Source organism: Gadus macrocephalus, chromosome 9 (assembly GCF_031168955.1).
Source record: "Gadus macrocephalus chromosome 9, ASM3116895v1".
NCBI lineage: Eukaryota > Metazoa > Chordata > Actinopteri > Gadiformes > Gadidae > Gadus > Gadus macrocephalus.
This window is the reverse complement of record NC_082390.1, coordinates 5078104-5094869: the sequence shown is the minus strand read 5'-3', so window position 1 is coordinate 5094869 and position 16766 is coordinate 5078104. Positions and strand designations below refer to the sequence as shown.

General features: G+C 47.3%; 1 protein-coding gene across 3 annotated transcripts in view; it reads left to right on the top strand.

Annotated features, from left to right (window-relative positions):
- The first annotated feature begins 935 nt into the window (after nt 1-935).
- Nucleotides 936-16766, top strand: part of pparab (peroxisome proliferator-activated receptor alpha b) — a 32762-nt gene continuing 16931 nt past the window's right edge. The window contains exons 1-3 of one of the 3 annotated variants that reach the window (XM_060060368.1): nt 936-1162; nt 11294-11671; nt 15438-15604. In XM_060060368.1, the coding sequence (XP_059916351.1) occupies nt 11320-11671; nt 15438-15604 (519 nt within the window). In that variant the 5' untranslated portion in view covers nt 936-1162; nt 11294-11319. Of the gene's footprint in view, nt 1163-4660; nt 5265-5331; nt 7309-11293; nt 11672-15437; nt 15605-16766 lie in introns of those variants that run through there. The other 2 variants (XM_060060370.1, XM_060060369.1) reach the window with 2 other exon arrangements.

Below are 16766 nucleotides of genomic sequence, written 5' to 3'. Positions count from 1 at the left end.
GCTAAGGGGACAGCCTGGTCCCAGGGCCCAGACAGAAGGGCCTCTATTTGGGCTCTGGCCCCGAGCCAGGCCCCTGGAGTGACATCCAGCCCTGCTCTCTGCCAGAGACGTGGACAGAATGAGAGAGAGAGAGAGAGAGAGAGAGAGAGAGAGAGAGAGAGAGAGAGAGAGAGAGAGAGAGAGAGACGAGGGATGGACTCAGGTCATAAGGTCACATACTCAGCGTCTGGCACCAGTCCTGTTTAACAGACCATACATTGCAGATATTGTACTGTATTGCTCTTTTCTTCCTGCAGTTCTCCAGGGGGGGGGGGGGGGGGGGGGGATCTCAAATAACCATATTAATAGTGTCACTATGACATGGTATGGTGACTTCAAGTATAAGAAAAACCTCTGTCAGTTTTCAGATTGCAATCTATTTCCAAAATTAAACTATGCTGATGTGATTGTTATCTGGACTCTATATTGATAATAGCCCTTTTTTTTACTAAGATTGTCTTGTTGTTGTAAAAAAAGGTCTTCCTCTCCAGCCAACTAACTATTGATTTGAAATTATAATTTTTTTGTCAACTGTAATTTCCTTCATTCATTAAAATAAAAATCCCCCATTGGATGATATAAACATTGTAATAAGGTACAAAATAAAGGCTCCTTCTCTGTGTCCTGTCCTTCCTTATAATCATCTTTGATTCGACCCATAATAACCACAAAAATATCGTAGTAAGACAGGCTGAAAATTAGAATGTAATTGCATTTGCTTAAAGTATCTTGAATGCAATCTTTACTGAATAAACCAGTATAGTGTATTTCTGGATTACCTCATTGTGTGGCCCTGTAGTTAGGGGGCGTCCTTTGCATTGAAAAGGCTTCAGCGGTTTCTATTCGCTGAAATAATAGGTGTGTCAGGGGGCGTGAGACTATTTCCCCCGTTGTCAGTTCTCGTGTTGTTATTTCCGGTGGGTTTGCTCAATGGCCGTGCTTTGGATGCGGTGGGGGATTTTTGACAGCAGCAGCAGGGCTTGTTGGGAGACTAAACAACGACGTGTGTTGGAGGTTGGATTGATTTGGCCTCCACGTTGTGGCTCAACCCGGGCGTAGCGCGTCTCATCCCGCTGATAGTCCAGGCCGTACGACAGCTTTGAATCGGGCTGTCCATTGGAAGGTACATGTCTCTTCGATTATAAATGCAGAATCGTATGGGTTACATTCGAGTTGTCATGGCATCTATAAAAACGTAGTGGTTTTATTTATATATAAGATATATATTTATATGTATAGATTTTTTTCTTCCATGACAATTTGGGCTTGGTGTTGCAAAAGAAAAAGTAAAAAGCTATGTAGAGCCAAGAATAAACGATCGTTGATGACCGTTGCTGTGTGGGCAGGCATAATCAGATTTCGGATTCTTGCAAGCCTGAGCAACAGAAGTGTGTCTGTAAACAATAGGAATTATCGCCATGTGATGTTATTGTTGCATTAACAAAGTATTGGATTGTGTGTGTGTGTGTGTGTGTGTGTGTGTGTGTGTGTGTGTGTGTGTGTGTGTGTGTGTGTGTGTGTGTGTGTGTGTGTGTTACTCAAAGACTAAAGTAGTGGTGATTGAAAACTACAGCAGAACTTGGGTAACAGCAATGAATGACAAACGGTTTGTTAACGTTAGGTATTGAGTGGTTTATGCAGTGACTAACTTCTCTTCAGCTTGTAATTATCTCACTACTCACCTAATACATATTGAGAGGATTCCTTTACACTCTCTCTCTCTCTCTCTCTCTCTCTCTCTCTCTCTCTCTCTCTCTCTCTCAATGTGTATTACATACAGACAGTTTGCTTTCCTGTATCAGTCAATTAACAAGCTTGGCTGGATGTGAATGATAAACAAGGTCACACGTTTCCACCGCTGCATACGTTCACTGTAGCCCATGGAGGGATTCTATAAGTGGATTCCCTCTTTTTGCGTGTGCCGTATTTTGTCTGTTTATACATGGATAATAAGCGAGGCTTGTGAGGCCAAGACTTTCTCAGGACTTTCTCACATGGCCTGCCTCTCTTGTCAGTTTCTTTACCTCCACACACTTTGTTCCTGGGAGTGAAATGTGACCCAAATCTGGCCGTACCTGTCTCCACCCAGACGTTGCAGGAATGCTGTGAGTCTGCTCAGCAGCACATTGCACCACTGGTTCCATTAGTGCTGCCGCTCTGAACACTATCATTATTTCATTATCGAAACCCTCTGGAATGAAATCTTGAATTAATTATTGACTCATTATAATTGAGTAGTTGTTCTTGCCTGCAGCGTTTGCCTCACCGGTCGGTGTATCGTATGGGCTAGGGTGAGCAGACCTTGTGGGCTCTTAGTATTTCTGTGTTGGTTGGTCATTATTCTGTGGTGGCTTTTCACTGTTCTTTCATTAGAGCCATAAAGAAATAAAGGCGACAGATCCAAACATATGGTGTCGTTGTAATCTCGATCGCTTGGCGTTTACACCATTTCCCCCTCCTCGCACCAGAGGCTCCACGCAGGCTCCACGGTGACGTGGAGTTTACCTCGGGACCAAAGGTTATTCTTTGTCTCGTGAAGGAACTAATCATATCAATCATGAACCTTATCATATTCTGGGGGACATGGTTGAACATCTATTGATGGCCTTGTTGCGATTGGATAAAGGGGATGGGGGTATAGGCATGGGCTGGGCTGGAGCTTTTTTTGAGATCTAGGCCCTCAATGTGTTTGATATTGGGCTTTTCTCTCTCTGTAAGAAGCCTAACCCCTTTCTCACTGCAAGGGAGGGGTTGCTTTATTTGGGTGGTGCAAAGGTTCCTCATAAAGGCCTCCACCTTTTTTGGTTTGCCTTTTCTTGTTCTGCTCGACCCTTTAGAGGAACCTGAGACCTGTAATCAACTTCTGCTTTGAGAAGAAGGAGGTGAAGTGTTTGAGAGAGAGCAAGAGGAAGATTTGAGAGAGGGAGAGGTAGAGGTAGAGAGAGAGGGAGCGACGGAGAAGGGTAGAGAAAGGGAGAGTGGGACACAGCTTTCACCCTTCCACTCAAACAGGACTTTCAGGTTTTTGAAGTCCTTCCACCTTTTCTGTTTTGGGTCCTCAACCAATGTTGAGGACCCAACAATTTGGCTGTCTTGTGTCCACTGTGTTTATGTTGTCACACACACACTCAAGAAGAATAATTCAAAATAAATCCCTTGAAAGCAAAATCATCTTGTTAGTTGGATGGGTTTATAGGATCACCTCTGACCTCGCACTGATCCCAAACAGGCGCTCCACACTGTACTTTAAATAAGCAGATTGGAGCAGCAGATTGTCTCTGTGCTCATCTAGGAAGGAATACGCTGGACCACGGATTTCAGCGGATCGATCTGGCACTTCTTAGTCCGTCCCTTTCACACTCAATCTCTCTGTCTGTCTGTCTGTCTGTCTGTCTGTCTGTCTGTCTGTCTGTCTGTCTGTCTGTCTGTCTGTCTGTCTGTCTGTCTGTCTGTCTGTCTGTCTGTCTGTCTGTCTGTCTGTCTGTCTGTCTGTCTGTCTGTCTGTCTGTCTGTCTGTCTGTCTGTCTGTCTGTCTGTCTGTCTGTCTGTCTGTCTGTCTGTCTGTCTGTCTGTCTCCTCCCTCATCGCTCCTCTATCTCTTTTTCTTGGTAATGTTGTATCTCACTTTTTCTCTCTCTCTGTCTCCGTCTCTCTCTCTCTCTCTCTCTCTCTCTCTCTCTCTCTCTCTCTCCGTCTCCGTCTCTCTCTCTCTCTTTCTCTGTATCTCTCTCTCCTCCCTCATGGCTCCCGTCTCTGTCTGTGTGTCTCTCTCTCTGTCTCTGTCTCTGTCTCCTCCATCATCACTTGACTGTCCCTCTCCTCAGCCTGTTTGTTGAAGCCTCGCTTCACGACTCTGCCTCTCCGCAACCCTGCCCTGAGAATAGACCAGACAGACGGACTGCAAGATTTATTGCCGTCAACCTGAGGACTAAAGTAGTAGTGGTAGTAATAGCAAACACACACGTGAGGTAGGGGCTTCAGAAATCTCCTCCTCAAGTACCTTTCCCTGGTCTTAGCCACACACCCCGTCTAATTCCATTACTGGCCCAAGGTGTCTGTTCCTTAACTCTGTTGACAGGTTGTGGACACAGGAGTTGCAGAAGAAGCAGTTGTAGTTTGACACAATCTAGTTCCCTCCTTTGTAACGGGAACAGGTTATTGTTTACGACTAACTTTACTTAAATTCCTTTTTAGAATACCTTTCACTGTTTTAAGCACAAGAATGACTTCACTCGAACGCCATTTACTAAGGCAAACCGGCTTACAACTCCTCAAGGTCGAAAATAAATACCACCTTTTGTCGATTAACAGAAAAGCATGTTGTTAATATTTATTAATTAGTTAATGTGGGGGATGGGCTCAAATTAGGTAAAGAGGAAAAAACGTGTGTGCCTGCTCTTTGTCTGTTGGTTTGAAGAAGTTTGAATATTGACAAGCCGTTGAATCTCTGGGATTAAGACACACCCAGTGGGTGGGAGACGATTGGTATTGAGTATGAAGAATACTAAGTAACACGGTAAAAGTAAGTAAGTAAAGTCGGCTATCTGAACACACCAGATCTCTCCAAGCTCATTCTGAGGTTGACACCGAGACAATGGCCAGCCCTCAGCTCCACTTCAACACGGGGGCTGGGGGGCTGGCTAGTGGCTCGCGGGGGCAGCGCCGGCGCCGGGACCCCGGGCTGCATGCCTTCCTACCACCACCACCACCACCGCCGCCGCCACCACCACGTAGGCCTTGCTTGGCACCCGGTCCGGGGTTGTGGAGGACACTGACACACTGGAAAATGTAACCGGAGACACACAGCTGTCCCCTCAGAGAGACACACCAGTGTCGCAATCTATTTGGTGGTTGAACGACGATTTCTTTTTTTTTTTCTGTTTGGCTTGTTAACTATTAACACAATAGAAAACGATAAAGTTATAAAAGAAGGTGATTTGGTCAGGCCCCGTACTTTAAAACAATCATACATACTGTGTTTCCATAACTGGGAGTGTGTCTTGACAGGACTTTGGCACTGACACGGTAGCCTGAGTGGAAATAACCATTAAAATCAATCAAAGGGGCATTGCGCGTGCAATGAGAACGGCACCCTGGAAGGCGGGCCTATGAGGTCAGCCGGGCTCCAACATGGCCTGCCCTGCTGGTATGTTTGGATGTACCACTGCTGGGATAAGGAGGGAAGGGAACGCGTCTCCGTTTGGGCCAAGGAGACAGAGCAGCTGGTAAGAGGGGCACTGGTTCTGTTGTTTAGCATACCCCGGCCTACACCTGGCACCACTTGTGGCTTCTGTCTTCGTCTGTCGCGAGACTGCATCGCCTGTCTGGGCACTCCAGCAGAGCAGGGCTGCACAATAGCTTGGGTGTGTGTATAGTATTGTATATTAAATACGATGCAAAGTTCCCAATGAGAACTAATGCATGAGAACTAATGCATGCACCTCATGTCTGCATTAACAAACAACAGGGATTGCTGATACATTCTCCGGTCAAATTGCATATAGCCTCCAACTTTCGGACTGCTTTTTGGGTTCATGTTCGAGTTTGGCTTGGATCATCCTGCACTTTGCATGTATCAGCACATTGGAACAGACTGATCTGAGAATGTTGGCTGGAACCTGAGACAGGTGTGTTTTACAATTTCCGAAGACAAGTACACACTGTTGGCCTCGACTCTTTCTAAATAGTCAAAAGTTTATAGCGGGGAATAAAAGTCAACGATGCGTGTCCTGTAGTCTATATAGTTCAGGCCAAGGGGACTTGCAGGACAGATCACAATACACAGCGATAGCCTCACAGGCAAGCTTATGCAAGCGACTAGCCTGTGACTTCCTGGGTGGGTAACATCAGGGTCTTGCGTCTGGTAAGAAACAAAACCAAATTAAAATGCTTGCTGATTCCCTGCGGCGCAACACTGATTCCTAACGTACAGTCTGGACGTTAACTCTTGCTGTGAGGTTTAAATTGTCCAGAAACGAAATCATTGTGGCAGTGTGGGGTCATGCTTCTTGGCCCTGCCATGAAGGCTGTTCTCGAGGATAGCGTTTTAGGCAGGCGGTTTGTTTGAGCAACAGAGATCACCCTGGATCGCAGCCAAGGCAGAACTGGAGGTCGCTATCTTTTGGATCCCAAACGCGTCTGTTGCACGTGGGAAGTCGGTGGACAGTAGATCCCTCATATGACATTGGCTGGGATTTGAAATACCGGGTCCTTCGGTGAACATGACCGTACAAACGGAACATAGTTTATAAAAATGAACCATAGGGGATTACACAATAGCGCCCTGTGTAGGATTTATTTACTTCCGATAACATTGATATTCTTGCTTAAATATATTATTTTTAAATGAAAAAAATATAATAAGTTTAATGAAATACAAGCATGAACTTGTCAGGCCAGATATTTTGCAGACAAGACAAGTAAACCAAGCGATTGGGCAATCAGTAATTTACTACCACTACTCTTACACATTTTAATATGATCTGCAAAATGACATTTAATTGGAAAACTTTGCATAACTATTTTAAGCGTAGTGCACATTTCAAACACAACTCGCCTTCCAACTCTTTCCACCCTTTTACCACCGTCAAAAAAACTAACCAAAATCAAAACCAAGGTTAAAGTCAGGCCAACTTCAAGTCCTCCTAAACCCGCACAACGTTGTGTTTTTATTGTCCTTCAACGGCCACAGTGGATCAGGTGACATAGCCTAATCACCTGATAATGGAGAAGGGGTCTACAGCCTTGACCCACCCCCTCCCCTATCCCGGGATCATCTACGACGGCCCTCTGGCTCCAACGCTTAGCGGCTATCGACTCATGAAGCCGAAGTGCACTTTGGCCGATCTCTCCCTCTGGGCTGGAGGAGGTCGCCTGATAGGGGCCATCGTGTTTGTTTACCCTGTGGGCACGGTCTATACTGGGCTCATTAACTTGCCCCTTCAAACACATGGAGAGGCCAATAGACGGTCAGAGACCTATACATACCGGCCTGTGTCTCTTGAAACCGCCGTCAAGTCCCCTGACACACACCCACACACACATTAAGCGCTCAGCTCTCCTCAGGGACCTGCTGTGGATACTCCTGTGGTCCAGGCCATAGAAGAGATTAAACATTAACCTGGGAATTGCTTCCACACACACACACACACACACACACACACACACACACACAGTACAATCACATACGATCAGTCAAGTGGTCTGGTTGTAATGTAGTTGACGGTCGAGAGACGCGCTGAAGGGTTCATTGTCTTTCGGATCTGGAAGGTAGGGATTTGAGTGTCTTGATTTATATGTTACTTTCGCGTTTTTGAGCTTGGCAAACTCATTGTTGTTCCTTTGGCAAAACATTGCTGTTGCATTGTTGAACAAAGGATTCAAAGAAATCTTGCTCACTCTGTACTTTGTACTCGGACAACTTGCTGTTGTGTGAGGGTTGTTTGGCTGCAACATGGCTGGACAAGCCTTTAGTTTACGCACACCTCTTGGGACGTGGCCAGTCTTGTAAGCTGAATTCAATATTCTTCACACAGCGCACACTTTGTCTTCCTCCTTCGAGTGTTTTGGAAAGCACCACGACAGGCCTGATGCCTCCTGGGGATCTGTATATATTACAGTCATTAGACCCTTTGTGATTACAGTGCTCCACAGGCCCCATGCGGTTCGCCAGATGTGCAGGGCTGTGGTGGCGGAACCCTCCAAAGACACTACAATCCCATTTGAGTGTGTCACACAAAGACGAGTATCTCACGGAGAGCTATCTCAAAGCAAACACAGTGCCAGCTGACCGGCTTCAACAGCTTCCCAGTGAATTAGAGATTACCGTTCCGAGGCCGTCAACCCAGGTGGCTATTGTCAACTAGCGCCGTGGCGTTCTAGTGATGTGTTTTGTGAGCGAGTGTCAAGCTATCTTCTGTACAAGGTTAGCATCACTATAGCACCAGCAAGGCTGTAGCCTTCATGTTGATATGCACTTGGCCGGGGAAGTCTAGGTATTGTGGAGGCGTTCGCTGGTACGGCTAAGCTGATATGGGGGAAGGGAAGGGGATGGAGGGGATTGGGGGGGGGATCGGTCAATCCGCCTAGCCTATCCTAAGCATGGTGAAGTGATCCTACTGCCAGGGCCTTGAAGATTATCAATGCTACATTCACAATATTCCCCTTTGGCATCAAGGCCAGCATGAGCCCTTACTGAACCTGATGAACATCCAACCTCATGACCACCGATGAAGGGGATGAAGGGGCATGATTGCAACTCAAAGTAAACAGGGACTCTGTTGTAGGTTTCTGTTGAAGTTTTTGGGGCCGGGCCCCTCCTCCCCCCCCCCCCCCCCCTCCCCTACTGACTTGATCAATGCGTTGGAATTGCAATGACATCACCATGGCGACCCCCAAAGGCATGTGTGCCCCCGGGCCGTTTGTGTTGTGCGTCTGGCTGGCGAGGGGGGAGGGTGGACACACCACCATCACCGCCATCATGGTTCCCCTACCCCCCCTACCCCCCCTTCCTCAGGACCTCCATGGCCCTGTAGCGCGCACAACCTTGCTCGTCCGCTGCCCTCCTTATGCACAGAGAGAGAGAGAGAGAGAGAGAGAGAGAGAGAGAGAGAGAGAGAGAGAGAGAGAGAGAGAGGAGAGAGAGAGAGAGAGAGAGAGAGAGAGAGAGAGAGAGGAGAGAGAGAGAGAGAGAGAGAGAGAGAGAGAGAGGAGAGAGAGAGAGAGAGAGAGAGAGAGAGAGAGAGAGAGGAGAGAGAGAGAGAGTACTACCTAATGGTCTACCTAGTGGGACAAATCCATACAGTTACCATAGAAACTCTCGCCACTGCACGTTCTCTGCTGCGCTCTCTCTTCTCTGCATGCATCTTAGCTCCCGGGCCCCTGCTCTGATTCCTGGTGCATCTCCGCAGGTATTGAGTTCACGGAGTTCCTCTTGGAGTTCCATGAGGACAGGGAAAAGGGAACTGCCTGTAAAGATCCAATTTGAGTTCAGCGAGGTCTGGATTGTCAGTCGGAACAACGATGGTAACACGTGAGGCTTTCTCCAGTTTGGAATACAAATACAGCTCCTTTAATTGATCACCGCCAGCCTCGTAGCTCCGTGTGAGCCGTGCAGAAGAGTGATCCAAGGGTTGATAAAGACCTTGGAGGCTCCAAGCTCCAAAATGGGGGTTGGGGTGGTGATGGAAAGCGCTAGAATAAGGGCTTGTCTCTTTATACTAGCTCAGGAGAGGAGGATTTGTCAGCAAACGATAATTGTTTCAGTTTCATATATGTTTCACTATTTTTTTTAGGAGCATGGATTGCATAGTAGCTACAATGTAGGACTCCCACCCGAAAGGTTTCTGGATTCAAACCCCAGCTACCACAGCCTACCGGTAGCCTTCCGCGCACAAACATACAGAGAACCTCTGCCTGGTACGCGATAGTCATCGGTGACCTCATGTACCTCAAATCAATCAGCTGTAAGTGACTTCAGATAATGGAGTCAGCTGAACGGCTGTGGTTGAATGGGTGCGATACACCCGTCGAGCTTAGAGCCAAGATGCTAAATGATGAATGAGAAGGCACTGGCTGGAGTGGCCATAAAGGAGTTGATACGAAGACCAGAGAGGGGATGTGGGGGTTGTGTCCTGGAGGCTACATGCTAGTGCTCGTACTTTGAGCTCAGCTCCCCCCAACCCTGTTGAATGTGATACATTAACACGGTGGGCGTGAAGAGGCCCACTACCATGATGGATGGCACTTGACGAGCACAGCCCACAACACCCTTTGTGATTTTAAAATTGCTTTGTGGGGTTTTGAGCAGTGTGGGGTTTAGCGTAGTCAGATTGGGGCGGGGCGGGGGGGGGGGGGGGGGGGGCTGAACCTGGGAAAGGGCTTTCAAGGACATCAGCCTATTTAAAAAGATAAAACTCGTAGAAACACCGGTCCAAAATAGCCTTTCCCAATTTAGACTTCAGCCTTCACTAGACGTGGATGAGAAGGATACTGCGCACAGACAAAGGGGTGCACGTTTACCGGCCCGGACTTGGTTATTGTAAAGCGAACAGCTGTTGTCTTGTAAAAACGCATTTTGCTGTTGTGTCGTCTGATGTAGGAGGAGCTTACGGCAGATTGACCCACATTGTTTGGGATGCATAGCGCTGTGATACGTGGGGCTTATCTACAGGGCAACAATGGGTTAATACCCCTTACAAAACTGGATCGAACTAAGTCAAGCTCTTAGAAGTCATCCTCCTGTCAAATTCTGAGCGTCAATTCCACTTAATTGCTAATCCTGCAATCTCTATTGGGGTTCAGGCTGCACTTCAGTACATCTTACTAGTATAGACCCACCTATCTTTGGTCTGATGTGGTCAGACCTAGACCCTGCCAACCCCCAACCAGTCTCTCTCTCGGCCCAGTTAACCAACTGACCTAGTTGTGTCCCCATCCATGTTGTTTCACCTATTGATATCCATATTGGTTTGCCCTCTCCGCCCTCTCTCTCTCCTTACGTTACCCTCTCTCTCGTTCTCTTTCTCTCCCCCTCTTCACTCTCTGTCGTCTTTTTTTATCACCCTGAACCTTTGTTTTCCTCCCCTCTTTTTTCTTTCTCTCTCTTTTATTCTCCCTCTCCCTCTCCCTCTCCCTCTCTCTCCCTCCCTCCCTCTGGAGGAGGTGTAGCGATAGCGTAACGCGAGGCGTGTATTCAGTCACTAGGGAGAACTGGACTGGCCCTTGTTGTGTTACCAGATACTCCACCACTTTGCTAACTCACTCGTACGGCTTGTGCTCGCCTAGTTAACCTTGTGCACCAAAGGCACTCAAACACATGCTCGGTTGACCTCCGTCGAAAGCCCAACCATGAAGGATTACGACAGAACCATACACCAACGACAATCTGTAACCTTAACCGATTTTTGTTGTTTGCGTTTGAGTTCAGTTATTCCAGCTTTTCCAGTAGGTGAAACTCGAAGCGAAGTGACGTTGGGTTGCTAGTAAAAAAAAAAAATTCTTACATTTTTGTATATTTATATTTTCTTGCGATCCTAAACATTAAATACACCATAACTCTAGCCAGTCATGATATGCATCTGTTTCTTGACCATCATGACGAACCAAGTAGTGCTGTGCCGTCATTCAATTCACTCAAAGTCACAGCGGATCTCAACGTTGATGTTTACATCAGCTTCATCCATCTCATGAATCAGTGCTTTAATGCTCCCGTCCTCTCTCTCTCTCCCTCCCTCCCTCCCTCTCTCCTCTGCAGTCTGATGAGTGAGCCTGCCGTCCTTCATGTCTGCCAGCGTTATGGTCGACGTGGACATCCCTTACGGCCCCCCCTCTCCCCTGGAAGACTCTGTCCTAGGGAGCCCTCTGTGTAGCCCCTCTCCCCTGGAGGACTCGATGCTGGACAGCCCCCTGTGCAGCCCCTCGCCGCTGGACCACTGCGCCCTGCACAGCCCCTCTCCTCTGGGCCACTCCGTGCTGGACAGCCCCCTGTGTGGCCACGATGGCTTCATCGGAGGCATGGAGGGGCTGCAGGCCAGGTCCAAGTCCATGGACGACGACGCCTTCAGTTCTCTGGGCGCGCACGAGTACCCGTCCTCCAGCACCGGCTCCGGGTCCGAAGGTTCCACCGCCCTAGGTGAGGAGGGACCGGGTGGTGATTGATTGATTGATTGATTGATTGATTGATTTATTGATTTGACCATTTTGATATCAAATATGAACAGCACTCGGTGTCATACATTAAAATACATATATAGTAGTCAGGGATGACACAATAAAGCCAGAAGGCTTATTTCCATTTGGGTCCCTGACTTTCTTGACGTCCCTGGTGTTGTTGTTGGGAGTTATTGGTGGTTATTTATGGAGCGCTGGTCACAGACAGGAGGTCACAGACTGCGTAACGACAGGAGTTCAAGGAGAGGGTGAAGGACAGATGCATATAAAAACACAAGACGGTACCAGCATTGTGCGGTTTAAAAAGGTTGACAGTGGTCGTTGCGTATCGATCCAATCCATTACCTGCTCACAGCAGTATGGATACAGATCACTAGTTCAAAGTTATTAAAAGGAGTAAAGTATGTACAACGTATATATATATCACGAAAGTATATGTTTTTATTTGTAGGTGCACAAATTAGGATGGTCCGTCAAATCTTAGATACTATACAAAATGTTGAATTTTCCCCATAGCAGATGCACTTGAAAAAGCACAAAAAATACAGATCATAAATTCTTATACAGCAGTTTTTCTTTTTATGACCCAACTGACCATCATAATGTGTGAGGTCTTTGGAACAGACCAGAGGGCCCTGTCCAGAGTCTGCACTAAAGACCAAGAAAGACCCTGCCTTTACTATCAGGGGCTCTGGGACCCCTGGATGAGTCACCTAGTCACTGCCACATTCAAAATACTATTTGGAAAGTTTATCCTGAGTTGTCATTTTATAAAATCGAAATCTCTGTCTTTGTGGGATAGTTTAGTACGTTTAGGTATTTTCCATTACATACTCACATTGTTCAATGTAATGTCGCTGATGCGACGCAGCTCTTAAGATTCTTTGGTTCCGACATTACACCACAACTGAACTGTAAATCATCTGACAACCTCAGAGTCCCCTGTGCCAGACAGCTCTGTTTCATCGGCCATGTTTTATTCCGTTGTTTTTCTCATTTTGCCGACTCTACAATGAAACTTTGAGGTTTGTGTGAACTTTGATCTCTGCCTATGGCTAAGAGCTATACAGCTGCTAGTCGAGGCAGACTTTGGCTGACCTGCAGTGATACAACCTGGGGCTACAGCCCTCAAATACACAGACACACACGCACACATGGAACCTCTCACATGACTCTGTTTGGACCACACGCACACACACACACATTCTCTCTCGCTCATATGACCTTGTTTGGACACACACACACACACACACACACACACACACACACACACACACACACACACACACACACACACACACACACACACACACACACACACACACACACACACACACACACACACACACACACACACACACACACACACACACCTCAAAGCCTCTACTGCTGTGCTGCTCCCCCACAGATAAAAAGGAATCTACACATTCTTCAGCCGCTAAGCGCTACGCTCTTAGGAAACAAGCTAGCTTTCACTCGCCGTTTATCTACCACTCAACACGTGGGAAGTTTCTGTGATTTACAGGCGGTCGCAACGCAACCCGACCAGCCTAAAAAACAAACACAACCCCAAACCCCTTGAACGTCCGCTGCCGAACGGTGTTCTTGCCCAACATCTGCGAGAAGGCATAGCGTCCTCTAAACGCCATTCACGCTAGGCGCCCGCTAAACAGTATTCACGGTAGACGGCCGCTGAATGCCATTCATGCTATCCCTCAACGGAGACGGAGAAGAATCGAGGGGGGGGGGGGTTGGAATGAAGGAGTCAGGTTATACTGAGGAAGGGCCGCTGGTGAGAACAGCGTCATGGAAACCAGCAGTGGGGATGGAAGAAGGAGACGGATCACCCTGTGGAAACTCTGTTGCATGAAAAAGACCTGCCTGTGACTTGAGTCAGAGAAAAACGAAGTAGCATCGAAATAAACAACTTAATGTAAAGTACTAAAGGTAAAAGTACTCATTATGCAGAATTGCCCCTTTCGTAATATCTCCGATTGTTGGATTTTATTTTCTGCTGTATTACATTTGTGCGTTGCTTTAATGTTAGGCAACTTAAGGTATCGGAAGGTAATTTCCTCGTCGGGAACAATAAAGCCTTATTGATATAATAATCACATTTATTTGAGTGCTCAAGTACCTGGCTAAATGTACTTGGCCACTCTCCACCGCTGGAGAGCAGAGATGATGTCATGGAAACCCGAGGGAAAGGTACTGCGCAGGATAGGTTGTTTAGAGCATGTCCCCCTTCCTTCTTTGGGAGTGTTCCCTGCGCTCGAGCGGGGGAACTAATGGGCACTACACAGCATCGACATGCCTGACGTGCCCCACACATGCGTAGACACACGCACGCACACAGACAAACACACACACGCATGCATGCATGCATGCATGCATGCATACGCACACACGCATGCATGCATGCATGCATGCATGCATACGCACACACACACACACACACACACACACACACACACACACACACACACACACACACACACACACACACACACACACACACACACACACACGTATCCGCTATAGAATGGCAAACGGTTCACAGCTACTCCTCCAGTAGTTGTGAACCTTTGTCACCAAATCAACGATAACCACATAAGGACCACACCAGTCCGTTAATGATCTTTTATTATAGTCGAAAAGCCGTCCAAAGAGTTGAGGAAAAGAGGCGTGAAAGACGGCGTAATGCAGCGTAATGAAAGCTTAAACGCTGTAGTTTACATAAGCAGACACACACAAACACACATGCATTGCATACACACGCGCACACATGCACTAACGCACACGCATGCATACGCACACACACGTGACGCATGTATGCACACACACACCCAGACACATGCACACACCCCGTGTCCTCGACTTTAGAGCACCACTGACAAACACCAGCCCTTGTTTTGGCAACCCCCAGCCAGCTGACATAGCTTGACTTAATTCCACTGTTTTTCCAAACCATTTCGTGGTCCATGCGTATGCATGCATAAGCAATAGCCCCACCCCCACCTCTACAGCCCCCCCCCCCCCCCCCCCACCTCTATAGCCCCCCCCCCCCCCCCCCCACCTCTACAGCCCACCCCCTGCCCTCCTCCAAGGTTAAAATGTCTTCAGGCTGTGATTTTCAAGTCATGTGATATGCTTCCATGTTGCAGGCAAGCTAATATTACTGTATAAAAATAGTTGCACTGACTGAGGGAGGGGCTTGGTCACTGGCATGGGGGAGGGTGGAGGGGTCTTTTGGATCCAATGGGTCAAATGGCCCCTGTGTAACACCGTTCTGATATACATACACACACACACGCACACGCACACACGCGCATACACACACACACACACATGCGCATACACACACACACACACACACACACACACACACACGCGCGCATACACACACACACACACACACACACACAGTGGCAGACTTTGCTCCTGTTAATTCAAACAGGCCTTAATGTGAACACAGGAGGATCTGAATTGTATATTTTGTTTACAACATATAAAGGAACATGTTATGTTGTTATTCCTGAAATGAGTGTCCTACACTTACATGCTGATTTGCACACATTGGACACTCAACTACAAATGTAACCAGGCCTACTCTGAGTTAATGCAGACAGACACACACACACACACACACACACACACACACACACACACACACACACACACACACTGGGGGTGGAACGTCCTAACAGTTGCTCCTCCTCCTCCTCCAGATGCGCTGACCCCGGCGTCCAGCCCCTCCTCGGGGGTCTACTCGTCGGCCCCCGCCGGCCCCGAGGAGGTCAGCTCCCAGGCCTCGGCCCTGAACCTGGAGTGCCGGGTGTGCGGCGACCGTGCCTCGGGCTACCACTACGGCGTGCACGCCTGCGAGGGCTGCAAGGTGAGGACCCCTCCGCGACCCCCCCGCGATTTTTTCATGCTATTTCTTTTTTGTCTCTTTCACTCTTCCTTTGTTATGTTATATATCTTTTTTTAGTTTTAATACGCTTCCTTTTTTCTCTCTTTCTCTCTGTATTTGTCACATTATATATGTTTTTTTCATTTTTAGATTCTTTAAATTTTCTCTCTTTCGCTCTTTATTTATTATATATATATTTATCGGTTTCCCTCGCACTCCGTCTCCTCCCCAACTGAAGCGGACGAGCTACGTCGGTTGGGAGTTTTGTGCCCTTATAAGGGTTTCCTTGTCCGATGACGTGCCAAACTTATGGCTGAATCCATGGGAGCTTGACTGAACGCGCGACTGAACGCGACTGAATGCTGAAAGCGCCCAGATGAGAGGAAGAGTTTCCCGAAAATCTACATTGTTTTTTGTGTATGGTTAAACATGACTATCAATCATTATAACAACGTTTATAGGTCATAAAAGTCGAAAAAGCATAATACCGGTAGGTCCCCTTTAACGAGTATTAGTAGCAACAAACAAACTGATTCTTCTACCTGGTTGCATACCTAGTCCTGGGCATAGCGGTTTTGTCATGCACTTACGGAGAATGGGAATCTGTCAGGGTTAAAGGGGAACTTCACTTTGTAACACTTTGAAGGCGCATTTTCACGATTTTCCCGGGTTTCTGTGTGCACCCCATAAAGATTTAAGGCTGCTTGCTTCAATATTTTGATATTTGATACTCATGTGAGCAACCCCCCCCCCACACACACACACCTTATCCAATAGAAGCCAGTTGAACTTCAAATTCAAGATTAGAATCATTGTAAACATGTCCCTTATGCTCATTACGGATATTGTCCTAATGAATGTGTCGCCCTTCACTTCGTAGTCAATAACAAGACTTGGGGAGGAAAAACAAAACAACAACTGAAAAGGGATAATGGCATTTGTGTGAAAGAGGAGGAAATGAACAAGTGTTTTCCAAAATCCAACGTTTAACATGTGACAGTTGGCCCACGTTCCAAGTAATCTCATCGGGATTAATAACTGAAAGCAGCTTTAATTTTCACACCGGTCCCATCTCATGTAGGAGTCTCTGAGGACCTGACGGTCTCTGGATGGTTCCTAATCTATAGCGCTTGGGGGACTTAAA